At 38.6% G+C, this 22,203-nt stretch overlaps 1 protein-coding gene across 3 annotated transcripts in view; it reads right to left on the reverse strand.

Moving 5' to 3' along the window:
- Window positions 1–22,203, reverse strand: part of STK32B (serine/threonine kinase 32B) — a 188,421-nt gene that overhangs the window by 146,559 nt on the left and 19,659 nt on the right. For 2 of the 3 annotated variants that reach the window (XM_059817924.1, XM_059817923.1), the window contains exons 1-3: window positions 12,254–12,263; window positions 11,207–11,262; window positions 2,414–2,565 (exon numbers count right to left, since the gene is read on the reverse strand). In XM_059817924.1, the coding sequence (XP_059673907.1) occupies window positions 2,414–2,532 (119 nt within the window). In that variant the 5' untranslated portion in view covers window positions 2,533–2,565; window positions 11,207–11,262; window positions 12,254–12,263. Of the gene's footprint in view, window positions 1–2,413; window positions 2,566–11,206; window positions 11,263–12,253; window positions 12,264–22,203 lie in introns of those variants that run through there. The other variant, XM_059817922.1, reaches the window with a different exon arrangement.

Below are 22,203 nucleotides of genomic sequence, written 5' to 3' on the forward strand. Positions count from 1 at the left end.
CCTCTGTGCCTTCCCTTCAGAGAGAAACCTTGTCATTCTCCCTAATAAGCATCCTAGATAGACGGGTCAGCTATAAGCATTGCTAGAGACCTTCAATACAGAACATTGTTAGTGCACTGGAGCATCTTGAATAGCATCCTTTTTGCCTGAAATGTTTTGTTAATTCTAGAGTACTACATTTCTCTTTCATTTTCTACATTTCTCATATGCACATATAGTATAACATTTGAGTCTTGAGACCTTGTGACAGTATCTCAGAAGCACGAGAAGACTAAATTAATTATTTAAAATAAAAATCATCACCACACCCAACACCTTTTAAGGTATTGCTTATTTCAGGTTTAATCGGCATGAAAAAAGAAAACAAGAAGGAATGTTTATTAGCTGATTATAATTCAGCAATTAGAATCTAGCCTACTTCTTGTTTCACAATAAATATTTGATCTTTAGTCCTTCGGCATTGTTATGTTTACTGAAGTATCTTGTAGATCACATTAACCTGTGATTGTTTCTGCACGGTGTCTAGTTACACAGTGGAAATCTTTGCTGCCCCTTGTAAAAGAACAAAAGTTGTGTGTGTTCAAAAGAGATTAGACAAATGCATGAAAGAAAAATCCACAGGCTCTTAGGCACAGAGATACCACATCTTTGGTGAAGAAATCCCCAGAATACACATTGCTGGAACCTTGGAAAATATACTGGGAAAGTTTTGTATTACAGTCACAATATTTGTATATTTTTCTTTAAGTCTCCACCAGGATATTAGGTTAGCTAAACTATGATCATTCATGTCAAGTGGAGAGCACTTGAGACAGACTTGAGACAGAGACACTTGAGACAGATACATACAATTAGGTCCTCTTTGAATGAATTTTGGGATCATATCCATTGCTGATATAAGTGGGTGCAATTACACTAAAGCTGTGTTAACTCAAGCCAGAAAATAGTTTAGCTTTTAGTTCATGAAAGATGCTAAGCTGGCAACAAGAAATTTTTCACCTGTAGAGGTCAAGATTGAGTTAAAAGATGGGCAACAGACTGTATGTTAGGCATTGACCTCTAGTAAGACAGCTAGAACTCATAAAACTGAAGGTCTGTTTGCACTGTGACCATCTGCAGCCAATCAAGCTGTTCACGAACGGAACAATTTTCACAGAATCACAGAATCACAGAATCACTACGGTTGGAAAAGACCTGTAAGATCATCAAGTCCAACCTGAAAAAAAAAAAAAACAAAACAAAAAAAACAAAAAACAAACAAAAAAAAACCCCCAAACAACCCACGCAAGCCAACCACCACACAACAACAACAAGGCACAACACACCAAAAACCAACCCACCCAACACCACACAGCACCATGTCCATCAAGCTACATCCCACAATGCCACATCCACACGCTCCTTGAATACCTCCAGGGAGGGTGACTCTACCACCTCCCTGGGCAGCCTATTCCAATGTTTCACTACTCTCTCAGTAAAGAACTTTTTCCTAATATCCAGCCTGAACCTCCCCTGGCGCAACTTGAGGCCATTTCCTCTAGTCCTGTCACTAGTCACTTGGGAGAAGAGACCAACACCCACCTCTCTGCAACCCCCTTTCAGGTAGTTGTAGAGAGCGATAAGGTCTCCCCTCAGCCTCCTCTTCTCCAGGCTAAACAACCCCAGCTCCCTCAGCCGGTCCTCATAAGACTTGTGTTCCAGACCCCTCACCAGCTTCGTCGCCCTTCTTTCATATCATAATGGTTTATGTCCCCTTTTTTTTTTAAATTATATAGGTAATTTTTAGATAAGGGAGGAAAAGTCTGCATCACATTATTACTATCACTACATAAAATCCAGTAAATATTTTATGTTGGTGGTGTAGTTGAAGCTAGTCATTACTTGACCAACTTTTTCTCACACTCATATGTGACCAAGGCATGCAGTGGCTAACACTGCGAAGATAAGAGAAATTCCAGGTGACAAAAAGACGTTTTTCTGTTGATCCATGTCAGCCATTTTTTAAGAGTAATTGAGTTTTGAATTTTCTCTGAATCAACTAAAAAAAATTTTAACTGAAGAGTTGGTTTTGATATTCCACAGCCTTATAACAGATGTTTAGTCCCGGTATTGTCAAAAAGAAATGATGAAGCTGGACAGAACAATACATTTCCACACACTGCTGTAACAATCTGGAGAGAAACCAAACCAGAAATGAAAAGGTGAATGTGATGTTTAAATATTCCAATGCAAAATGGCATCTTTAAAATATTCATGAAAAATAAAACCCTCTGCAAAACCAAAATACCTTAAAAAAAGAGGTCACCAAAAATTTTTTCTTACTTTTCAGCTTTCCAGCCTTCCGTAGCCTGAACTGATTCACCAAAAAGTAGAAAACAAGAGATCCTTGACAGAATTTTAAAGGTTTGCTTACCATAGATTGACTAGGAAGGGATGCTCCAGGCCTTGCATTATCTGTAGCTCCCGAAAAACATTTCGAACTTCATCTCTCTCAATGCACTTCTGTTTATTCATATATTTCATGGCATACATTTTCTTGGTGTCTCTCTTCTGTACAATGCACACCTAATTGACAGCAAAGTAAAAGAGAAAGTTTGACACCTACAGAAAGGAAACTCAGTTGTGACTCTGAAAAAAAGGAGCCTTTTATGATACTTCAATAATCCAAGTCTGGATACCACAACCTAGGAACATCTTCAGAAAGTCCACATTACAGCTATGCAGGATACTTTGTAATAGACTGTAATTAATAAATTAACAAAAGAACACCCCACCCCTGTATAAGAAGAAATGGGGACCAAGAAAAGTGGCATAACTTTCAGAAGTTACACGGTAAAGCTGGGAGGAATACACTCCAATTGCTCGAATCGCAGGCTATTTCATTAGCCACAGAAATTACTGCCTCCTGCCTAGGAAAATGCACAATCATTGTCTGCATACCTGCAAGTCACAGAATCACAGAATCACAGAATCATTAAGGTTGGAAAAGACCTGTAAGATCATCAAGTCCAACCATAAATACACACATCGTGATTACTGCATCATAAACATAGCCTACGTTCACAAGTCTCAATATTTCATCTAAATATCAGAATTATGCTCCCTTAATTATTGTTTAAAAGAAAAAGAATTTTCATGCAGAGATTCATCATAGTATTTTTGAAGTCACAAGAGACCATTACAATGATTTAGTATCTGGCAGCAAATTTCTTTACTTTAACTTTGGTGGTTTTTTTTTTAAAAAGTCAAATAATTTTGTAAATCCAGGAAGAAAATCTTAGTCAGAACTCCCATGTAAGGCCTGGATTGTTTTTCATCATGGTATACCTTGTGAATGAAGCTGGAGAGTGGCACCAGCACCACATCTAAGAACCATCATTTTAAATGTGATTTCTGGCAACACAGAAATATAAGATTGTCCAGTGTCTCATCCCCAAAGCTGGTGTCAATCTCGTCTTCATAACAGCCCTACATACACACATAGAGCAAAACTGTATCTTCAGCAGACTTTTGGTCTGAAGGTTCTTTCCTCTTAATTGATCAGGACTTTTTTAAGTGACACTCCTAGTGTGTCTTCACAGCCAAGAGAATATTAGTTGAATATATTATTTTGGTGCAACATTTATATTACTGATATAGCCATAGGCTCTAATCAGAATTTTTCATCATCAGGACATATACAGACTACATACTGGAAGCACCTGGTTTAGATATCACAACTCTGTAGTGTCTAAATTCAAGGGTATTCTGGATTCACTTGGTGTGGGCACTATTATTTTATGTGCATATTTATGTACATACACACATACACATATACATACTCCCATCTTATACACATGTAAAATTATAGCATACACACACAGTATACACGCATAAAAGTAGTGCTCAGAGATCAGATTACAACATGGTGCCAACCAAAAAAAAATCCTTTGGTTTTGAGTTGTATTTTAACAAACTTGCATGCTGAACATTCAGAAATGGTCTGGAGAAACTGAAACAACTTCCCACAGCTGAAAACTTTGACTTTAGCAAGGTGTCATCCAGATTCTGGACCTGGTGATGAACCATCAGCTTCAGGGTGAGTACTCTAGTGATACCTCCTGTGTGGTCACTTATTTCTTAATTGCAGAGGAAAGGCTCCAGGAGTGTACCATCAGCGTATTTTACTTCCCCTACCTTTTTCCAGCCCCTCCAAGAGGAACTGGGCCAGTGAAACCAAACCACATTAAATTCTCTGTTTCCATGAAGTGTGTCATTGAGCTCAAATCTACTCCAAAGAGAGGAGTTAATAGAGTACTTTTAAAGTATAAAGATAAGGTGTGATTAAGCAGAGTTTCTAATTACATTTCCTAATATCAGGAGATGTTCTCATAATTAAGTAAAACTTGGAAGGTAACGTTTTGTCTTGAGGCCGTCATGTTGCACAATGGTGAGTACGGAAGTTTTGTTTCATTTTCCTCCTTGGGCTGTTACGGAAAGTCTGAATGTTGGTGATGTCCTTAAGATAACTAAAGGTTCACACTTATAAGGAAAGAACCCAGGCAGTGGAACAATGGGGAACTGTGGTTGGCCTTTTGGGGGAAAAAGAGGTAGCAGGTGGGGTTGAACTGAAATGGAGGGATGAAAATGAATTGTTCAAGATTCCACAGGTTCTTCAAAAGTATAAGCAGAATTTGCAGGGGCAATTCTTGACATCCTGTCTGAGATTATATGGACACTCCAATTTAGTGAATCACATTATAAGGTACAATGTTTATGGATTTTGGTTCAGAAACAAGTCCAGATGTTCATTCACTTACATGAATTTGCAGCATAATTTTCATATGAAACTTGGCCAAGACTGAGGTGTTTGCAGAAGTCTCCTATTCCATCACATAAAAAGCCTCCCTATTGAACCGTTGACTAGTGAGACTACTGAGAGAATGGGGTTTAACTGAGCTGAGAGTTACAGGTTTGACCAATGCGGCAAATTAGGATCATACACAGCACCTAAATATGTAATGTAAACAGGTTTTGAAACACTGCTGTGACTCCAGAAGGCACTCAGCTCTCTTACCCACCAGTAAAGACAAGGGTATTCAGCACAGTTGAAACAGACCTTCTGTTGTCAGTAGAAGCTGCCTAATATACAGCTTTAAAGCAGAGTGATAGTAGATATTTTCTAGTAATGTGTACCAATGCACATCTTTTAACATGGTTTCAAAATCAATAGGATTTTAATGAATATACTAAAGCTACTTCCTACTAAAAACCAGGAAACACAAGCTGCATCCACACTGATGTTAATTGTGAAAAATGCCTGACATTGCTATGGCAGCGTTGAATTGTAGTGGAGATCCTGCCTGGCATTTCTACCTGCTGGCTGTCAGCTCTTCTTCTGAGCAGGATGACAATGGGCTGAAACTTTTCCACTACTTCAGGAAAGAAAGTAAAAGCCCTCAAGCTCTCCTCACATGTGCAGTCTTAATAGGACATGTTTAAACTGTGTTTTTTTGTTTATGGTTTAAATTCTTTCCAAAGGAGTAATTTTAAAATAGGGACAAACAGGTGTTCAGGCACCTCAACAAACAAATTCTGTGATGACTCATTATTGTGGAAGTCTGTGCAGAATTGCCTTATTTACTCATACCAGTATGGAAGCCTGTCACGTTCACATTTCTAAAACATCCTCTTTCAATTTTTCTGTGAATATCATTTACCAAAGCCCAGACAATGCCCTTCTCAAACTGGTATCACTGCTTCAGCAGTCTCTATAGATGATGCTTCAAATGAAATGTAAGTGTCACGAACTCAACAACTATCCAGCTTCATAGTCAGCAGATAGGGACAGGCACATCCATCTCCACTTAAGGTATGGGTCTAAATAGGTCCAGGGGACCATCTCTAGAGGGATGGCTTCTCTTTCAAAGTCCCCCTAAAGAGACGGTAGATGACTAGCTTGTATGTAGGCATCAGTGTTGTATATGTTTAAAGGTAGGCAATATTTTTAATTATTAATTATTTTTAAATTATTAATTAATTAATTTTCTTTGGACTTATATGGTGCTTATTTTTAGAAGTCTCTTATGAAAATATTCCCTTTCTAAAGAGTGTTTTTCTACATCTCTTAGCTGTTATCACAGGGTTGTATGCTGTGAGAAGGTAACAATGAATTGCCTTCAAACTGTCAGGTTGCCTTCAAACTGTCAGGTTAAAAGAAATTTGACCGGAGGGTGACTTGGAGCCACTTTCGCTCAGAACCAGGGGAAAAAACCCAATAGATTATGACTGCAGGGCTAAACTTCCTTTTTCAGGAGCAACATATGCTATGGTCCACTTCTAAGCTACCTTCTTGGATTTCCTCTGATTTCACATGCAAAAAATAGAGCACCTACAGATCAAGTTTGATCTGCAGATTAATAGGTCACACAGCCATTAAGACTGCTATGGGTGACAAAGTGCCCTATGGGCTATAGCAGACCTAGGCTAAGTGAAGTGAGAGAGTTATGCTGAGTAAAACTGGGGCAGAATTTGCTAATAGTTTGCTGCAGAAAGCTGCATAATGCTGTGTAGGCTGAGAAGCCATAGGTAGCTTCAGAGAAGCTTTTCCCAGAGCAAAAGATGGGGATGGCTGAAAAGTTTGACTTGCTGCAAACCACAGATTTCTCCTGCCTCCCACTAACTTCAAAAGACTTCTAGCTGCCATGTGCTTGGTCCAGAGAGAACAGCAGGGAGCGGGAGCACTTAGTCTCAATAAAGCCATTTTAGTCTGAGTTTGGCACATAAGTACTTAGACTTCTCAAACTACCGCATGATATGGTTTCATGGCACGTCATAAAAATGGAGAGATGCAAAACTGCAGCCAGCGAAAGCTCCTCTGTGCAAGGTCCCTGATAGTGGAGAGCTGGCAGCTGGAGTGCACACCTCAGCCTTGTTCCTGTATCTCATGCATCAAGTATGTCAGGTCAGTAGATCAGATGGAGCACCTATAGCTGCCATGAGTAATCACAGCCCAGGAGAGGGTGTGAGGCACCACATGGGCAGAAGATGCTCACCTAGATGTAGGGGACTACAAGACAGAAATCAGGTATATGTTTCACACCCAGTATGGGAATTGACAAATCTGCTATGAAGCATGTGCCTGAAACACTGCTACCTTGTCTGCTCTTACCCACATACTCTGAAAATGTAATGCTCATTGTCTCAGCCTACAAGCAAAGTTGGAAAGATTTACACAAAGAGGCTGGAGAATGGATGTCATAAGTTTGGCTTTACACTGCCAGGGAATTTCCTTGAAATAGGGGCATTAATTTCCAGATTCCCCTGAGCAAACCATGACAGCTGGAGCAGGGACGAAGCATCTGCTTAGTCTCCTTTCATATTAACTCAAGCTAAAAAAATAGGTGTTTATACTGTCAAACAATATTAATATTCTGCAGCTGTACATTCTGTTGCTTTTAGGATAGCAGCATATTTTTTCTGAAATACTTTGCATATTTTTTAGTAAAGTACCCTTGATCAGGGAAGACGTGATTCCGGGCTCCCATCTGTTTTACACCAGTGTAATTTCAATTACTTCAGCAGAGGAAGTCTCTGGTTTGTACAACCAAATTAATCAGAACTAAGTCCTGTGTCTCAGCATCTCAGGCAAATAGGAGAAAGAATTTGTACATTCATATGATAATTTGAATTTCATTTAAGGAGGTCAGAATGTTCAATATACCTGCTCCCATGAACAAAGAACTTGAAGAAAATTGTACTATAATATTCCTGAAAACTAGTTGTTTCACGTGAATACAAATTATTTTGTGGCAGCAAGCCTGCAATTACATGGTTACTGTTGCAGTAAAGAACAATGATAATTCTCATATTTCACTCCTAGTCAGTTTTGTACTTATTGGATGATCTTCAAATATATAATTTTTTGCAATATTTTATTTGATAAGAATGATGGCTCTACATATAGCAAAAGGAAAAATTTAGCCAGATTAAACATGAGAGAGCATTTTTAAGGTGTCACATGACATAAAGAAATAAATACTTAGACCAGTGTTCAGCAATTTTAGTTTTAGTATTTTAAAGTGTCTACTTCTGAATTGACTTAGAAGGGAAATATTTAATATATGAATAAAAGCTATTTGGACAAAATTTCTGACCTGTCCCACTTCAAATGTATTTGGAAATACTAATAGCTGGAATATGCCAAGCATAACTAGCTTAATGGTAAAAAAAAAAAAAAAAAAATCAATGTTTCCTGTTACATATGAGGACACCAAAGCATAAGCAAAGAGCTACCTTCATCAGCCTAGCAAAGCAAGGTCACTGAAGCCAGCAAGGCTACCTTTGGAGGAGTGCCACATACCTCACCTGCGTACCACTGTCACCCTTGCAGCAGCTCACAGGTCTGTACCAGTGTCTGTATGTACAGACACATACACTGGGTATGTATATATGTGCCCAGGAGGGAGGACAAGTATTCAGTGACTGGTCACACACCAGTCTGCCATAGGTTGCACATCACTTGGCTTGAACAAAGGAACTGTTGACTTACACAGACGTTGTGGCTGCAACGGTCCTACACAGGCTCAGAGCTCACCTTCTTCATTTGTCCCTTACCAGGGTGCAACCTGGGCTCTGAAAGGACGCCTTTCCAAGCAGAGAGAAGCGAGCCTGGTTGTTTCCGAAAACAGGAGCATGCTCCTGGTTTCTCTTCTCTCCACACCCATTTCCTACACTCCTCACAACTGCTGTGATGTATCTTCACTTTTTCTGGGGAAGATGCTACAGTGCATGCAAGACTGCACCTGCTCTTGACATGTCCCTAAGAAACAGCACGTACTGAGGCAGTCACTTAAAACAGGTGGGCACTTCTCAGGAAAGGCAAGCTCTTGAAATAGAAAGCATTTGATACCAAATGGCCTAGGAATTCCTGTAACAGCAAATGTTGCTACTGCGAATTGAAAATGCCAAAGGAAAAGGCAGGGAGCTGCTTTCTGAAGCCAGCTGGGAGGGACAGAGTGTAGCTGCTGAAGCAGTCAGCCCCGATGGAGGAGGCGAGGTGCTGAGGATCACCCTGAGCTCTGCACAAGAGCAAGCTGAGCTGCGTGGAGTCTCTGCCATATCAGACACCTCCTGCAGCAATACCCTGCAAAGCCCTAAGGTTGCTGTAGCAACCACAATAAGTTAAGAAATATTGAGAGAGAGAGTGCATGATTGTACCAACAGCAATAATAAAAAAAAAAAGTAGAGCATGTCTTAAAACTGCTCTCAGAAAACAAAAAAGGCCACAGAGCAGCCATAAAGGAAGAAGGTAGTTTAAGGAAGGCGTAAACTGAACATGGTGTTACATGTTGCAGGATGCTAGAGCACAATAGACCCCAAACAGTAAAGAGCGAGTCAATAGAGATTAGAGGTCTTGCATCATTTGTTGATGTTTTCTGCTGCCAGGTGCTTTCAGAAGGACAGTAATAGGAAGAGTTGCCAGCAACAAGGCTTCTAAATGAATGATAAAGGCAAGACTGACTCACAGAGAAAGACACTTGAAACAGTGACTGATTTACCATGTTGTGCTTTTGGCTATGGTATAATAGGTAATTTTAAAAAGGTTTTCTTTCTTTCTCTGTCTGTGGAAGTAAAAACAAGGTGGTTGGTCAGAAGCTTGCATTCATTTGGGAAAAGTAAGCCTGTTACACCAAGGACTCTTCTGTTGCACTGACAGCTGCAAAATAAGGATTTAAGTTTAGAGGGGACTTATTCACGAGTCCTTTCTTGCATTAAACGTATTATCTCAGAGTTGTGAAACTTTATTCTTACCCATATATATTGCCAAAGCAGGTTCACAAGAACACTGCAGCTATATGAACCTGTAAGAAAATTAGAATTTTCTAGAAATAACATAGAAACATTCACCAGTTTCCTGAATGCCATGAAGAGTGCATCAAACATCAATCAACAAGCCTTCAAAAAGCACATAGGCTTGTTCTATTTTCCTGCATGATGTGGAAGGGTGAGGGCCACTTTGAAAGGGCAGAAAAAGTAGAGGTGTGAATGGGGAATCTCTGAAGAAAGAGGGGTGCAGATGGTCTTTGTGATGGCCAACATGATTTGGATATATCTTTAACTGCTTACCCTGGAACTAACTTGTACTCCTGGACCTCTATTTAGTTTGACATGATATTCCATCAGTGTATTGTGATAATAAATAATCATAGATCTCTAGCTGCCCTGATTTTTCAGGGATTCTTGAATACCATTTTGCACTAGCAGCATGTTCTCCTATTGACCTCAATGAGGGTTTCTCTTGGAAACTACTGAACTGAATAAGGACCATGCCGTGAAGGACCGTGCTGTTATGCGAGAAGTATTTCAGACCTCTGTAAAATGAAAGTCATTTTTCTGCATGGAAGGTGAAGAGCCAGCAAAATCCTGTGTATGTGTTTAATGCATAACTACAGAAGTAGCTTACTAGCACTGAGCTGGCATATACTCAAGAATCATTTAGATCAAGGTCTAGATAGCTATTGCTTGATCAGTTACTGAAGTTACATTTCATCTTCAAACGTATTCCTGCAAGTAATAGGTTCTAATACTTTTATAATATGATTTTCTCTGACTGCATGGCCTTGTATTTGCCTATATTAAAATTTAAGACCTTGTTATAGTCTTTATTGTAGGAAAGAAAGGTCATCTACTCATGTGTAAACAAACCATTAATCTTCTCTGTTTCAGCAAAAGCCTGTTGATTTGAACAAACATTTACTAGATGATCATAATTACAGTGTATGTCAGTTTATATAGTCCCAAGTGTATTGAATCTATGTAAAGTGCCTTTAAAATACTGCAATTATTTTAAAGACACAAATAAGTCCAGAGATTTAAGAACAAGATCACTCTAGTGGACTATCTAAAAAAGTAGTCTGCTCCTACTTTTTTGTTTGTTTTTGTTTTGGGGACAGATTTCTAGATTCTGCTAATGCCCATTGAGGAGACTTAATCATAATCATTTTTACTCAATTAATTTTAGTAAATATATTGTCATAGAAATAATTTAATGAATAGTCAGAGTCAGTTCTTAAGGTCTTAAAGACATCTGATGATCAGATGTCTTTAAGAAGCAAAAGGCTACAAAACCTGTGTTTCTTTATCTTAGTCTAATCAAGTTACACCAGAAATACACAAAGGAATTCTGTATTAGATTTTTAACTGCTAAAAATAAATTGATTCTTACCTTTCCAAAACTCCCTTTCCCGATAGCCCGCAATATTTGAAAGTGGTCAAAGTTAACTGCAAAATAAAGGAGAGAAGAAAAGGAAAATAGTTTGCAGAGTGCTAAGGCAGAATCAGAAATCAGATAAGAAAAGTAATGGCAGTGCTTCCAAGTAATGTCACTTCACCATGTGGTATTTACTTTTTCTCTTAAAACGCCAAAAGTATCTAATATCTAGCAAAGAAGAGGTTGCTTTAAAATATGCTCCATTAATTTTATTCATCAACCCATCTTGGTCCAATGCCTCCAGTGTCCAATATCTCCAAAAAGAAACGTACCCCTGTCCTAACCAAGTAACAAGACAGCAAGTTAGCATTACGCAGCCATTAGCAAAAACTGCTCAGCATTTTCCAGAAAGGTTGAGGTCTATTAAAAGGGTACTGAATAATTCAGGTAGGTAACGCTGTCTGCTTACAGATACATAGTAATATAAGGATAGCATTGTTATACTAATCACTCTCCAGGATAATTCCCATATTCTGTTACAGCAAAGGAAGCTTGTCCCATGATGAGCTAGCAGGATCAGCCCCTCCGAAATTCACCACCTTAATACAATACATAATGCTAATATTGTAAGACTATTTCATAGACGCAGCATAAGTTTGCTTTGGGAGATTTCATTTTAGCTTGACAGTAGAATGGATTTACTCCCGCTTCATGAAAATCTGACAGCACAGTCTGCCCTAGACACTGAAATGGTTTGCTGTGAAGGTGAGCGAGAGATTTCATTTCTCAGAAATGTCATTATTGTTGGCGTTGCATGAGACCGAACACAGCGTGACCTTCAAATTACTGGTTCATTGGTAGGTCTGGTGGTTTTAAAAAAGTCCAACAACACCCTGAACAAAATTGATACGGAGCCACTGAAACACAAACATGACAATGTGTGATCAGATTTTACAGTCACTTGTCAGAAAAGAATCACACTTAAAGCTGAACTCAGTGAGGCAGAGTTGACAAAGTTCAGTGCAACTTAACAGGATTTTTTTTAAATTAAAACTATCTTACGTTCCTGGCTTTGGTCATGCACCTCCATCTATGCTCCCGTTATTGGCCTAACGGGGATCAGCAAAATTATGGAGGCAGACTGTCACTGTAAAAATGTGGTAACATGAACAAATACAACAAAAATGTGACTCACATCATGATGAAGAAGAAAATCCTATAAAACTAATAATACTTTTAATATCTGTCAGAAAAAGTTCTATCAGCTCAAGCTAAGCACTGAGTAGGAAGTTGCAAGTATGATGTGTATCAAGCCACTGAAAAGGGCTAAAATCTTATTTTCCCTGTTCCAGTAATATCTCATTTACACTATTAATGCTACTTACAATATATTTAAGCATTTGTTTATTTATGCTTGCTTACATTGTCTTCAAGGAAACATGGTTGCTCCTTTCATTAGTGCAGCTATAGCAACCACCTTCCTGGTAATTGCTGGAGACCAAATCAAATCCAGAGCTGACAGAACTGAAAGCAGCAGACTCCAGTCTTTAGCAAAAAAAGGTGGTAATTCTGAATATAGCAGTTTTAGGATTTGGATACTAAAATGAAAATACATGACCTTGCAAAGGATTTATAAGCTGCTTGGAAATTGGAAAATGAATTTTGTGCTGAATCACATAAGAGTTAAGGTTACCCAGATGTTTGAGAAGCAAGATTGTCTATCAATGACCTGCAGCTGGGGTCTCTGCCCACAGATTTTGCCGGTGGGGCACTGTCTTGTAGTTCCTGCTGGTCAATACTGGTGTGACAAGATGGTCAGTTTAGCAAAACCATCTTCCACACAGACTTATGTCAACTGAAATCTTGTTCCCCCAGGTAATCCCTCCCAAGTGCATACCCCTGGACAGAGGATTTGACTGGGATCTTTAAGCTGGTCCTTAAGTTTAAGTAGGATTCCAACACAGCATTGAAAAGGTTCAAAACAACGTGTTAATCTCATTCATTTCTTTGACAGGGAAAATTCAGCAATTTTTCCCTCCAGCACGCTGGTGTCGTCTGTGTCACTCCCCTGCTTTCAAAGCCTCTGATGCTTCCTGTTTATTTTACTATTTTTTAAGAAACAGGTTCCTTAAAGAAAGCTTAGTTTGAGTTTGTTCTTTACCTTGCAGTCATTCAGCTGAGGCCGGTTCCCAAAAACAACTGAAAAACTGTTGAAACAGTCTGTAATTATCTAAATTTCAGTCAAGCCACATTTCAGTAAGACTTGACTATATTATTGTCCTGAAGCCTGTCTGGCTTTGAAATAGATCAGTTTGATGAATTATCTTGTTTTTGTAAAACTAAAATTAAGCATTTATTTTTAGCCGTGAGAAGGACATTTTTTACTGTGCATATAATTTCTATTCTATTTCTCTGTACTTCCTTCTTTAATGGTGTTTATTGCTCTGAATGACTAGAACAACTTTTTTTTAATTGGATTTAATTGTAAATTGGACTTCCGTAAGAAAGAAATTATTAAATGAGGCATTAGACCATGGAATTTAAGATGGATTATTAGTAAGTCAAATAAGTGGTTAAAAAACACAGCCATAACAATTGATCAAATTTTCTCAATTTTTATGTTTAACGAATAGAAAGTGGGATGTTACACTTTCAAATCTTCATTAAGAAAAAAGGAGTATTTTCTTTTTATAGTTCACTGTCCCAAAAGCCTTTTCTGAAATCAAGGTACAATGATTGCAATGTGTTTTGTGCAAGAAAAAAGAAAGATAATTTTAAGTGACTGTGGAAGTATGTAAACACAACTGAGCCTACATTTGAAATGAGCTAGGCTTGCAGCCACTGTGGTCTTCTAGAAAGGGTTAATTCATTAAGGTGAGAAAACTTGGTCTCTTTTGATCATTTAAACATACTTAAAATGTTGTAGACTGAAAAACTGGGGAAGTTCCTCCCTTGGGATGTTAGGAAAGGATAATAAAAGGAACACCTTTTCAGTTGAGAACAATACCAAATTCAGCTGAGTAAAACTAAGGTGTTTTAAGCAACAGTCCCATCAACAACAGATCAGCCATGCCACGTTAGCATCACAGCCGTGATAAACAGTGAACGGTCAAGCTAAGTTCACTGCCAACTTATTACTACAGTAGTCATTCTCCTCAGGTGTTTTCCTCAGGTGGTTTTAATCTCAGACTGTCAAAATTTTTGGCTTATTTTGTTCATCACACTTTTTTTTAGGTTCTGTATGTGCTTTTTCTCTCTTTTGGTGAAAATTCAACACCACAGGGTCACCACTTATTCTGAGAAGAATTACAGCTCACCATGACCTCTGGCATTTCCAATGTTTAAAAATCATCAAGATCAGACACTGCCATTTCCTCTGTGCAATGAGGATATCACACGTACTGTATTCTTGTCCTCTAAAACATGACGTGTCTAACTCTTGTGGAGCCTTTTGTTGTAGATAATGGCATTTTTCTAGCGCAAAGCCCCACTGAGATAATGGTGTGGCTGGCAGAAGGACAGTTTCTCCAGTAACAGTAATATGAATGTTACTCTTTTGAAAATAGCTTTCTTGGTATCCTTTACTCAAGAGGAAAAAAAAATTTTCCAACTTTTTGAGCACTTCTTTCATTTTACTACCACACCATACTTTGGAGATCTTAGACATCAGTTCTGAATTTGAATCTTAGAGTATGGACATTTTTCAGAAATAAAAATCAGTTTATATTGTCTTCAGCTAATTTTTCATACAGGCAAATTCACAGAATGAAACTGTGAGCATTAACAACAGTATGAGGGAGTTTCCTTTCAGTTTCACTGATTTTCATCAAGTTGGAAAAATCAGAATCTCCCACCTTCATCCCTAAAAAAGTCATCATTAATTCAAAACTGAGTAGGATTATGAAATAAAACAGATATTTGGCTAACTAAGGGAGGAAATAGATCAGCATTTATGGCACCTGTTGCATGATACAATATTAGCGTGACTGATGCCTGTTAATTTCAGTAATGACCTATATATGCATATAAATTAAAGTATTTTGTGTCTTTCAGTTTAGTCACATTCAAATAAATCTTAAATTAATTCCATTGCACAGCTCCAAGTCTCTGTTAATAATTTTAAGTACAAGTATACCTTACTTCAATTATTTTCATGGTTTTGAAGTAGCCCCATGTAGAGCATTTTCTAGTAGTTTGCTCTTGAACTAATAAAAGCTTGGATGATGGTAAAGGGATTCACAAGCTGAATGAAAGGTTGCACCCTGCTTGCCTGGAAAAGTTGAAAAAATGTGGTCCTAGCCATTACAGGTACTTGATCAAATACGTTAGTATACTCGAAAGTATCAGGAATATCTAGAAGGATGGTGCAGTGGTTTGCTACCAACTTGGACACAGGAGTCCCTCTTCTACCACAGCCTTCTCATGTGACCTTAGGCAAGTGCTTCAGTATCTTCTGCCCCTGTCTATAGAAACATGAATCATTACCCTCTAAGCAGCTGTAAAATTAGGTATAGGAGGTAGTTTAGTGCTCAGATACACAAGTAATCAGGAGAGTAGCAACAGCCAATTCAGGTAATAGAGCTTTATAAAAGTACTATAAAGACTGAAAGCTTTTTTCAAAGTGTGCAAAGTGTATACTGCTGTGGAAGTGGAAGTACAGAAATCAGTAGATGATTGACTCCAATCCCACACATCAAGTTGCCACAGAGCTGAGAACAGAACCTGGCTCCCACTTCAGACCACAGCATTTCTCAGGCACATCTTTCCAACGGCATGAGCACTGATAGAGCAAACATTTGATATAAAACTTTCTAGCAAAAGATAAAATAAATATTTCTTGCTCCACTGCTCCCCAAGGATAAAGTATACTTTGGGGAAAATATGCACATCACAGACTATTGGGTTTTTACAACCATACCGCAAAAACATTGGATAGTTTTAGTGGAAATACCTGGATAGTATTAGTGGAAATACCTGGATGGTATTAGTGGAAATGCCCATTATTCTTTTTTGCATAAACTAACCAGTATTATGTACATAATGATAGAAGTTAAACCAATGCAGTCTTCTATATGTATTCACCTCTGCTGCATTATTCATGAGTGGTACAGTGATTTGCACCAAAAAAACCAAAATGAACTGTTACATTGACGCAGGTCATTACGTGTTTGAATTATGACATCACACCAGAACACAAAATTTCTACTCTTTCATTTGTAGTTTTGCTAATCTAAAATAGTCTCCGGTTAACCACCATTTGTTCAAGTGTAAATTACACCTATCTCAAGAGGCAATATGTATATTGAGTGGATTCTACATAGACCTGACACCTGTTGTTCTTACTGAAGCTGAGGAATATTTACAACATGTGTATGTGACTAGCCCAAAAGAACTTTGCACCTCCAAGACCAAATATCCAATCCAATGTGGTAAAAGTAAGGACATACACATGCTTTGCATCATAGAAAAGAAATTAGGGGCCTTCTGATTCAAAAAAATTGGAAGAACTTGATAAGCGTCCAGAGATAAATCTAGACATTGTCCTTCTCTAGCTGATTCCCACTGATTTATTTGGACTGATTTATTTTGGCAGTAGCCAAAACCAGAACATGACTACTAAGGCATTAGGAGGTTTACAGTAAAGCAGTATTTGTAACACAACCAACGTTTCAAGACATCTAGCTTCGTTCTCACTGATCTCAACAGAAAACAGAAACAAGGAAATGTGGCATGACCATCAGCCAAGAAAATGTATTTTTATTTAAGTCTGAGTGCTGTCTTAGATGTTGGGTGTCTCTTTCAGGGTGTTTTAATGCTTCCCGCTTCTGTGTGAATCAGAAAAACAGAGTAATAACTAAATCAGATTTTCCTTCCGGATTTGGCCTCTATGGTTTGACCTGAGACTTATTGGACAGCACTGCTATTAGGATTTCAAACTAGTTCTGCAGTCTTCTTTTTATGTCTGCCTACTTTTCAGACTCTCCAGCCTTTTTCAGAGAAAGTCAAGAGGCTGTGCTGACAGAACCCCAGTAGGTCTCAGCAGCCGTCAAAGCTTGTTAAAATTGCTACTGTATTTCCACACAAAAACACATAAGATGAATAATCAAGTAGATACAGTCATATATATTCAGTACTCATGATGGAGTCACCAGCTTGAGTGGATATAAACAGGACAAACGTGAATAGTGCTTAAAAATTAGATTAAGGGTCATAAAATGGTTAGGGTAGTCATAAGGAGTCACATTCCATCATGCTCTATTCATGGGAAATGGACTAGTGAAGAAAGATACTGTTCAAATTAAGTATGAAATGAATTTTTGTTGACAGAATGATAAAGACAGGCATATCTTTGAGGTGAGCAAAGAATACAAAATCTGTATAGCTTCCTTAGGTTTCTGAGTGGAATGGGACATTCCTATACATTAATTGATTGGCCAACCTACTAAATAGAAAGAGTTACATAGCTGAAGGACAAGAAAAAAGCAGTTTCAGAGCTGGTTTTATCTCATTAATGATGGAGCATGTGTTTTCTATCATTGTATTTAGGGGCTTTGCATTTAAATTGCATTACAATGTCTCAATTCCTCAAGCTTAATGGGTGTTTTAGTCTCAATATAAACTGTTTCTAATTATTAAGTTAATAATTTTTTATAATTGCCCAGAGTTTATTTGCAATTAGAAAGAATTGAAGATCTTTGTATGTCAAACAAATTCTATTTAAAATTCAGCTAATTTTGTCAAAAAAATTCTATTTAAAATTCAGCTAATTTTGCTGCGAACTTTAAAATGCATTTTAGTCTGATCATGTTTGCAGACTGAATGTATGGAAAAAGTAATTCCTGACTCTTGGGAAGTTCTGATACTTGAACATTAGTTTACACTCAAAAAAAAAAAAAAAAAAAAGATATGGCTCTTAATGGAGCGAAATAACTATGACTATTCATTTGGAAATGTAATTTTCCTACTTTATCAATTGAACTAAAGTATTTCATTTTGAACTGATACCATTTTTTCCATCTTAAAATTTCACAAGTAGATTGCAACAATAATCAGTTTCCACCCTGCTGCAACTCCAGAAGTTCAGCATAATGTCCATCTTACAAAAGAAAATAGATACTTCAGTTTCCTCAGTCAAAGTGAAACATTTCTGTATTATCAAAAGACTTTCATTTCAGACTTCTTGATTGATCCATAGTGGTTTCTTTCACAGTAGTTCAGTACTACACTGTGCTTCCTTGTGATGATGACTATGTCCATCTACGAGATGAGGTCGCTGGCTGGACTGTATCTCCCATTATGTAGGTATACCCATAGCACTGGCATGATGCACACTTTGTTTACTCAGAGGTGGTGTGTTGGATTATGGGAGATGTAACCAGGTACAAGATTTGGATCTACAGAAGGAAATAGGAGTGTCAGATTCCAACACCTTTGAAGAAATGTCATATTACAGAAATGTAGTCTAGCTTTGAACTGACCCAAAATGAAATCAGTTTGAAAAGGTAAACTTGAATTCCATTCAGACTTTCAAAACCAGCTTTGTTTTCCTAATATAAGACTTAATTTTTTTAAAGGAAAATAATGGCATTTTGATTTGGCAAAAAGTTTAATTACCCATTAAAAAGTTATTCAGATGAAAAGTCTGTTCCAAAATTCAATGGAATTTTACTGAAATTAACACTTTTTTGTAAAAGAAAAAAAAACTAAAACAATTGACAAATTTCCTTGTTATCTCCCATCTATGCCACCTTTCAGACATGATGCAGTGGAAGCAACCTCTTCTCTAGATTGCCAGAAATGGAGAGAAAACCTCAGTACTATGGTGTTGGAAAAGTATCATTTTCTACCTCTCATTTCTAGATTCCATCAATAAATATCTGATACCGTAGATAAAAAAGTGGGCTAAATAACATCTGCTGTGATGCATTACAGGAATTCTTACTTCTTTGTGTTAATCCTCCTACAAGGTAGTACTTCACGTGTGATTTAGCTACACATCAAATTCACAGAATATTTAGATGACGCACAGTTTGCTCATCAAAAGCAGTGTCAACATCATGGGGTTCTACACCGTATTCAGTGAAAGCCACCTCCCATTGTACTGTTAAAAGTGTGGGTTTTTCCTAAATGGCTGGGGAATTTTCTAAATGCGCTAGTTAAAATGAATACTGGAAAGAACTACAACAGTCCACCATTTTCCAAAATCCTATAAAAACAGACAAGAAGAATTTGGTGAATCAGCTAATGATTTACACTGTTAGAGAAACAGGCATGTGTTGCCACAACCAGAAATAAATTTGAAATCCCAAAGAAAACTAACATTTGAAAACAACCAAGCTGCTAAAGAAGAAGATGCTAGGACTGAGTCTCAAAACTTTGCTTCCCTTTTAATTCTGTAACAGACCATAATTCCTTTCCTAATGCTATTCTGTAAAAGCTATAAAAGAAATAAAGGTGCGATTTTGCATTCACGAGGAAACTGCGACTCCTTGGTAAACAAGAATCTGTTTGAACCCGAGATGAAATGAAAATTTCTCTCCAGAGCTGTTTACACCTGTAATAAGGCAAAATAAAATCATACTGCCATTAAATACATCTAGTCTGAAAAATATATCAAGCAGCTACCTGAAACCTGTAAAACAAAGTTTGCTCCTTGGGCAAGTAGAACAAGCTGCAAATCATTTCAGCTTTTCTTTGAGAGAATTTTAAACTGAAACTGTTGAGTGTCATCCTACAATCTCAAGACCACTTCTGAGAAATTTGAGTTACATCACCAGAACAAAACTAAGAAAAGTCATCCTGATTCTGTGAGGGATGTGGGTGTCATCTTCTGTGCGCCACTGGGAGGGCTTCTGTGAGTCACAGGTAGCAGAGACTTGCCCACAAGCCACTGAAGTCAGCGCAAAAAGTCCTGTAGCTGTAAACTGCAGTGAGATTTTGATCTAAGAACACTGTCATTCATTTTTGCCAGAAGTCTACTGAAAAGTTGCCCTGTGGTAGTGTATTGGGTTTGTGTGGCAAGGTTTTGGTGGCAGGTGGGCTACAGGTGTGGCTCCTGTGAGAAGCTGCTAGAAGCTTCTTAAGAAGGGGAAAAACAACTGCACAATGGCAGCCAGAGAAGAGAGGAGTGAGAATATGTGAGAGAAACAACTCTGCAGACCCCAAGGTCAGTGAAGAAGGAGGGGGAGGAGGTGCTCCAGGCGCCGGAGCAGAGATTCCCCTGCAGCCCGTGGTGAAGACCATGGTGAGGCAGGCTGTGCCCCTGCAGCCCGTGGAGAGAGTCCACAGTGGAGCAGATATCCACCTGCAGCCCGTGGAGGACCCCACGCTGGAGCAGGTGGATGCCCAAAGGAGGCTGTGTCCCTGTGGGAAGCCCACGCTGGGGCAGGCTCCTGGCAGGACCTGTGGACCTGTGGAGAGAGAGGAGCCCACGCTGGAGCAAGTTTGCTGGCAGGACTTGTGACTCCACGGGGGACCCACGTTGGAGCAGTGTGTTCCTGAAGGACTGCACCCCATGGAAAGGACCCACTCTGGAGCAGTTTGAGAAGAATGGCAGCGCGTGGGAAGGACTCACGTTGGAGAAGTTAATGGAGGACTGTCTCCCACAGGAGAGACCCCATGCTGGAGCAGGGGAAGAGTGTGAGGAGTCCTCCCCCTGAGGAGGAAGGAGCAGCAAAGACAATGTGTGATGCACTGACCACAACCCCCATTCCCCGTCCCCCTGTGCCGCTCAGGGGGAGGAGGCAGAGAAAATCGGGAGTGAAGTTGAGCCTGGGAAGAAGGGAGGGGTGGGGGGGAGGTGGTTTTAAGATTTGGTTTTATTTCTCATTATCCTGCTCTGACTTTGATTGGTAATAAATGAAACTAATTTCCCCAAGTCGAGTCTGTTTTTCCCGTAACAGTAATTGGTGAGTGATCTCCCTGTCCTTATCTCGACACATGAATCTTTCATTATATATTCTCTCCTCTGTCCAGCTTGTGAGGGGAGTGATAGAGTGGCTTTGGTGGGCACCTGGCGTCCAGCCAGGGTCAACCCACAACAGGTAGCTTTAGTAAGGGCTTCGCCAGAAGCTCCAGGGACTGTGCTAACTGGTTGTTATCCCGGGGGAAAACAAAATTTTATTGCTCTGTGGAAGGTGTGGGAATGTTGCTGTTGCTTTGCTCCACAAGCATTTTAACACTGATTTGATGAAATTAGTTATTCCTTTCTGAAGGACTGAGCATGAATAGGTGTTTACTGCCGTAGGTTAATTGTAGTGACCAGAAGAGCTCTTGTGACTGCCTATCTCTCCCACAGTCCTTCTTGGGAGCATTAGATTAAAAAATAAAGTCAATTTTCTTGGCTTTATGCCTCTTTAAAACTAGTCCAAAATTTAACCATAAAAATTCATAATCAGAGCGTTTAGTGCCTGTGTGATCTTCAGACAGGTTACTGTGTTTCAGAGGCATACACAGATATTTCAGCGTGGCTGGAAAAAAGAGAGTAATTGAAAAGCAAGGTTTTGCCCGCCATGGTTTGCTTGAACTAATGTAGGAAGAGATGAGAGGAAAAAAATTATTCTTTCAAATAAATAATGTCAATCTGAAGGATACAAAGCAATATGAAAGTTCTGATCTTTTGATTAAGAATTTGATTTCAACTCCAATGAAAACAAACAGAAAATTATCTAGATTTGGGGTCTTTCTCATCTTTTTACTTTGTGCCTACTTTCCATTTTAACTCTCTTCCACTGGAGAAGGAAGTGAAAGAATTACAAAATCAAAAGGTCTTCACTGACCTCAGCTGAAATGAAAGATTTCTCAGTATAGATTCATGACGATTTTTGGTTTGCTGTTATTGTTGTCTATCTGTGTCCATGCGGAGTGTGTGTGCATTTCTGATTTTTATTTTTTTTTTGCTGAAATCAGAATGTTTCAAGAAATATTACTTTTCATTTTGCTTTTAGCTTTTCACAGGAAAGATTTCTATTTTCAGACAGCCTAATAATGAGAGAAAGTAGAAAATACTTGTA

Source organism: Gavia stellata, chromosome 5 (assembly GCF_030936135.1).
Source record: "Gavia stellata isolate bGavSte3 chromosome 5, bGavSte3.hap2, whole genome shotgun sequence".
Taxonomy (NCBI): domain Eukaryota; kingdom Metazoa; phylum Chordata; class Aves; order Gaviiformes; family Gaviidae; genus Gavia; species Gavia stellata.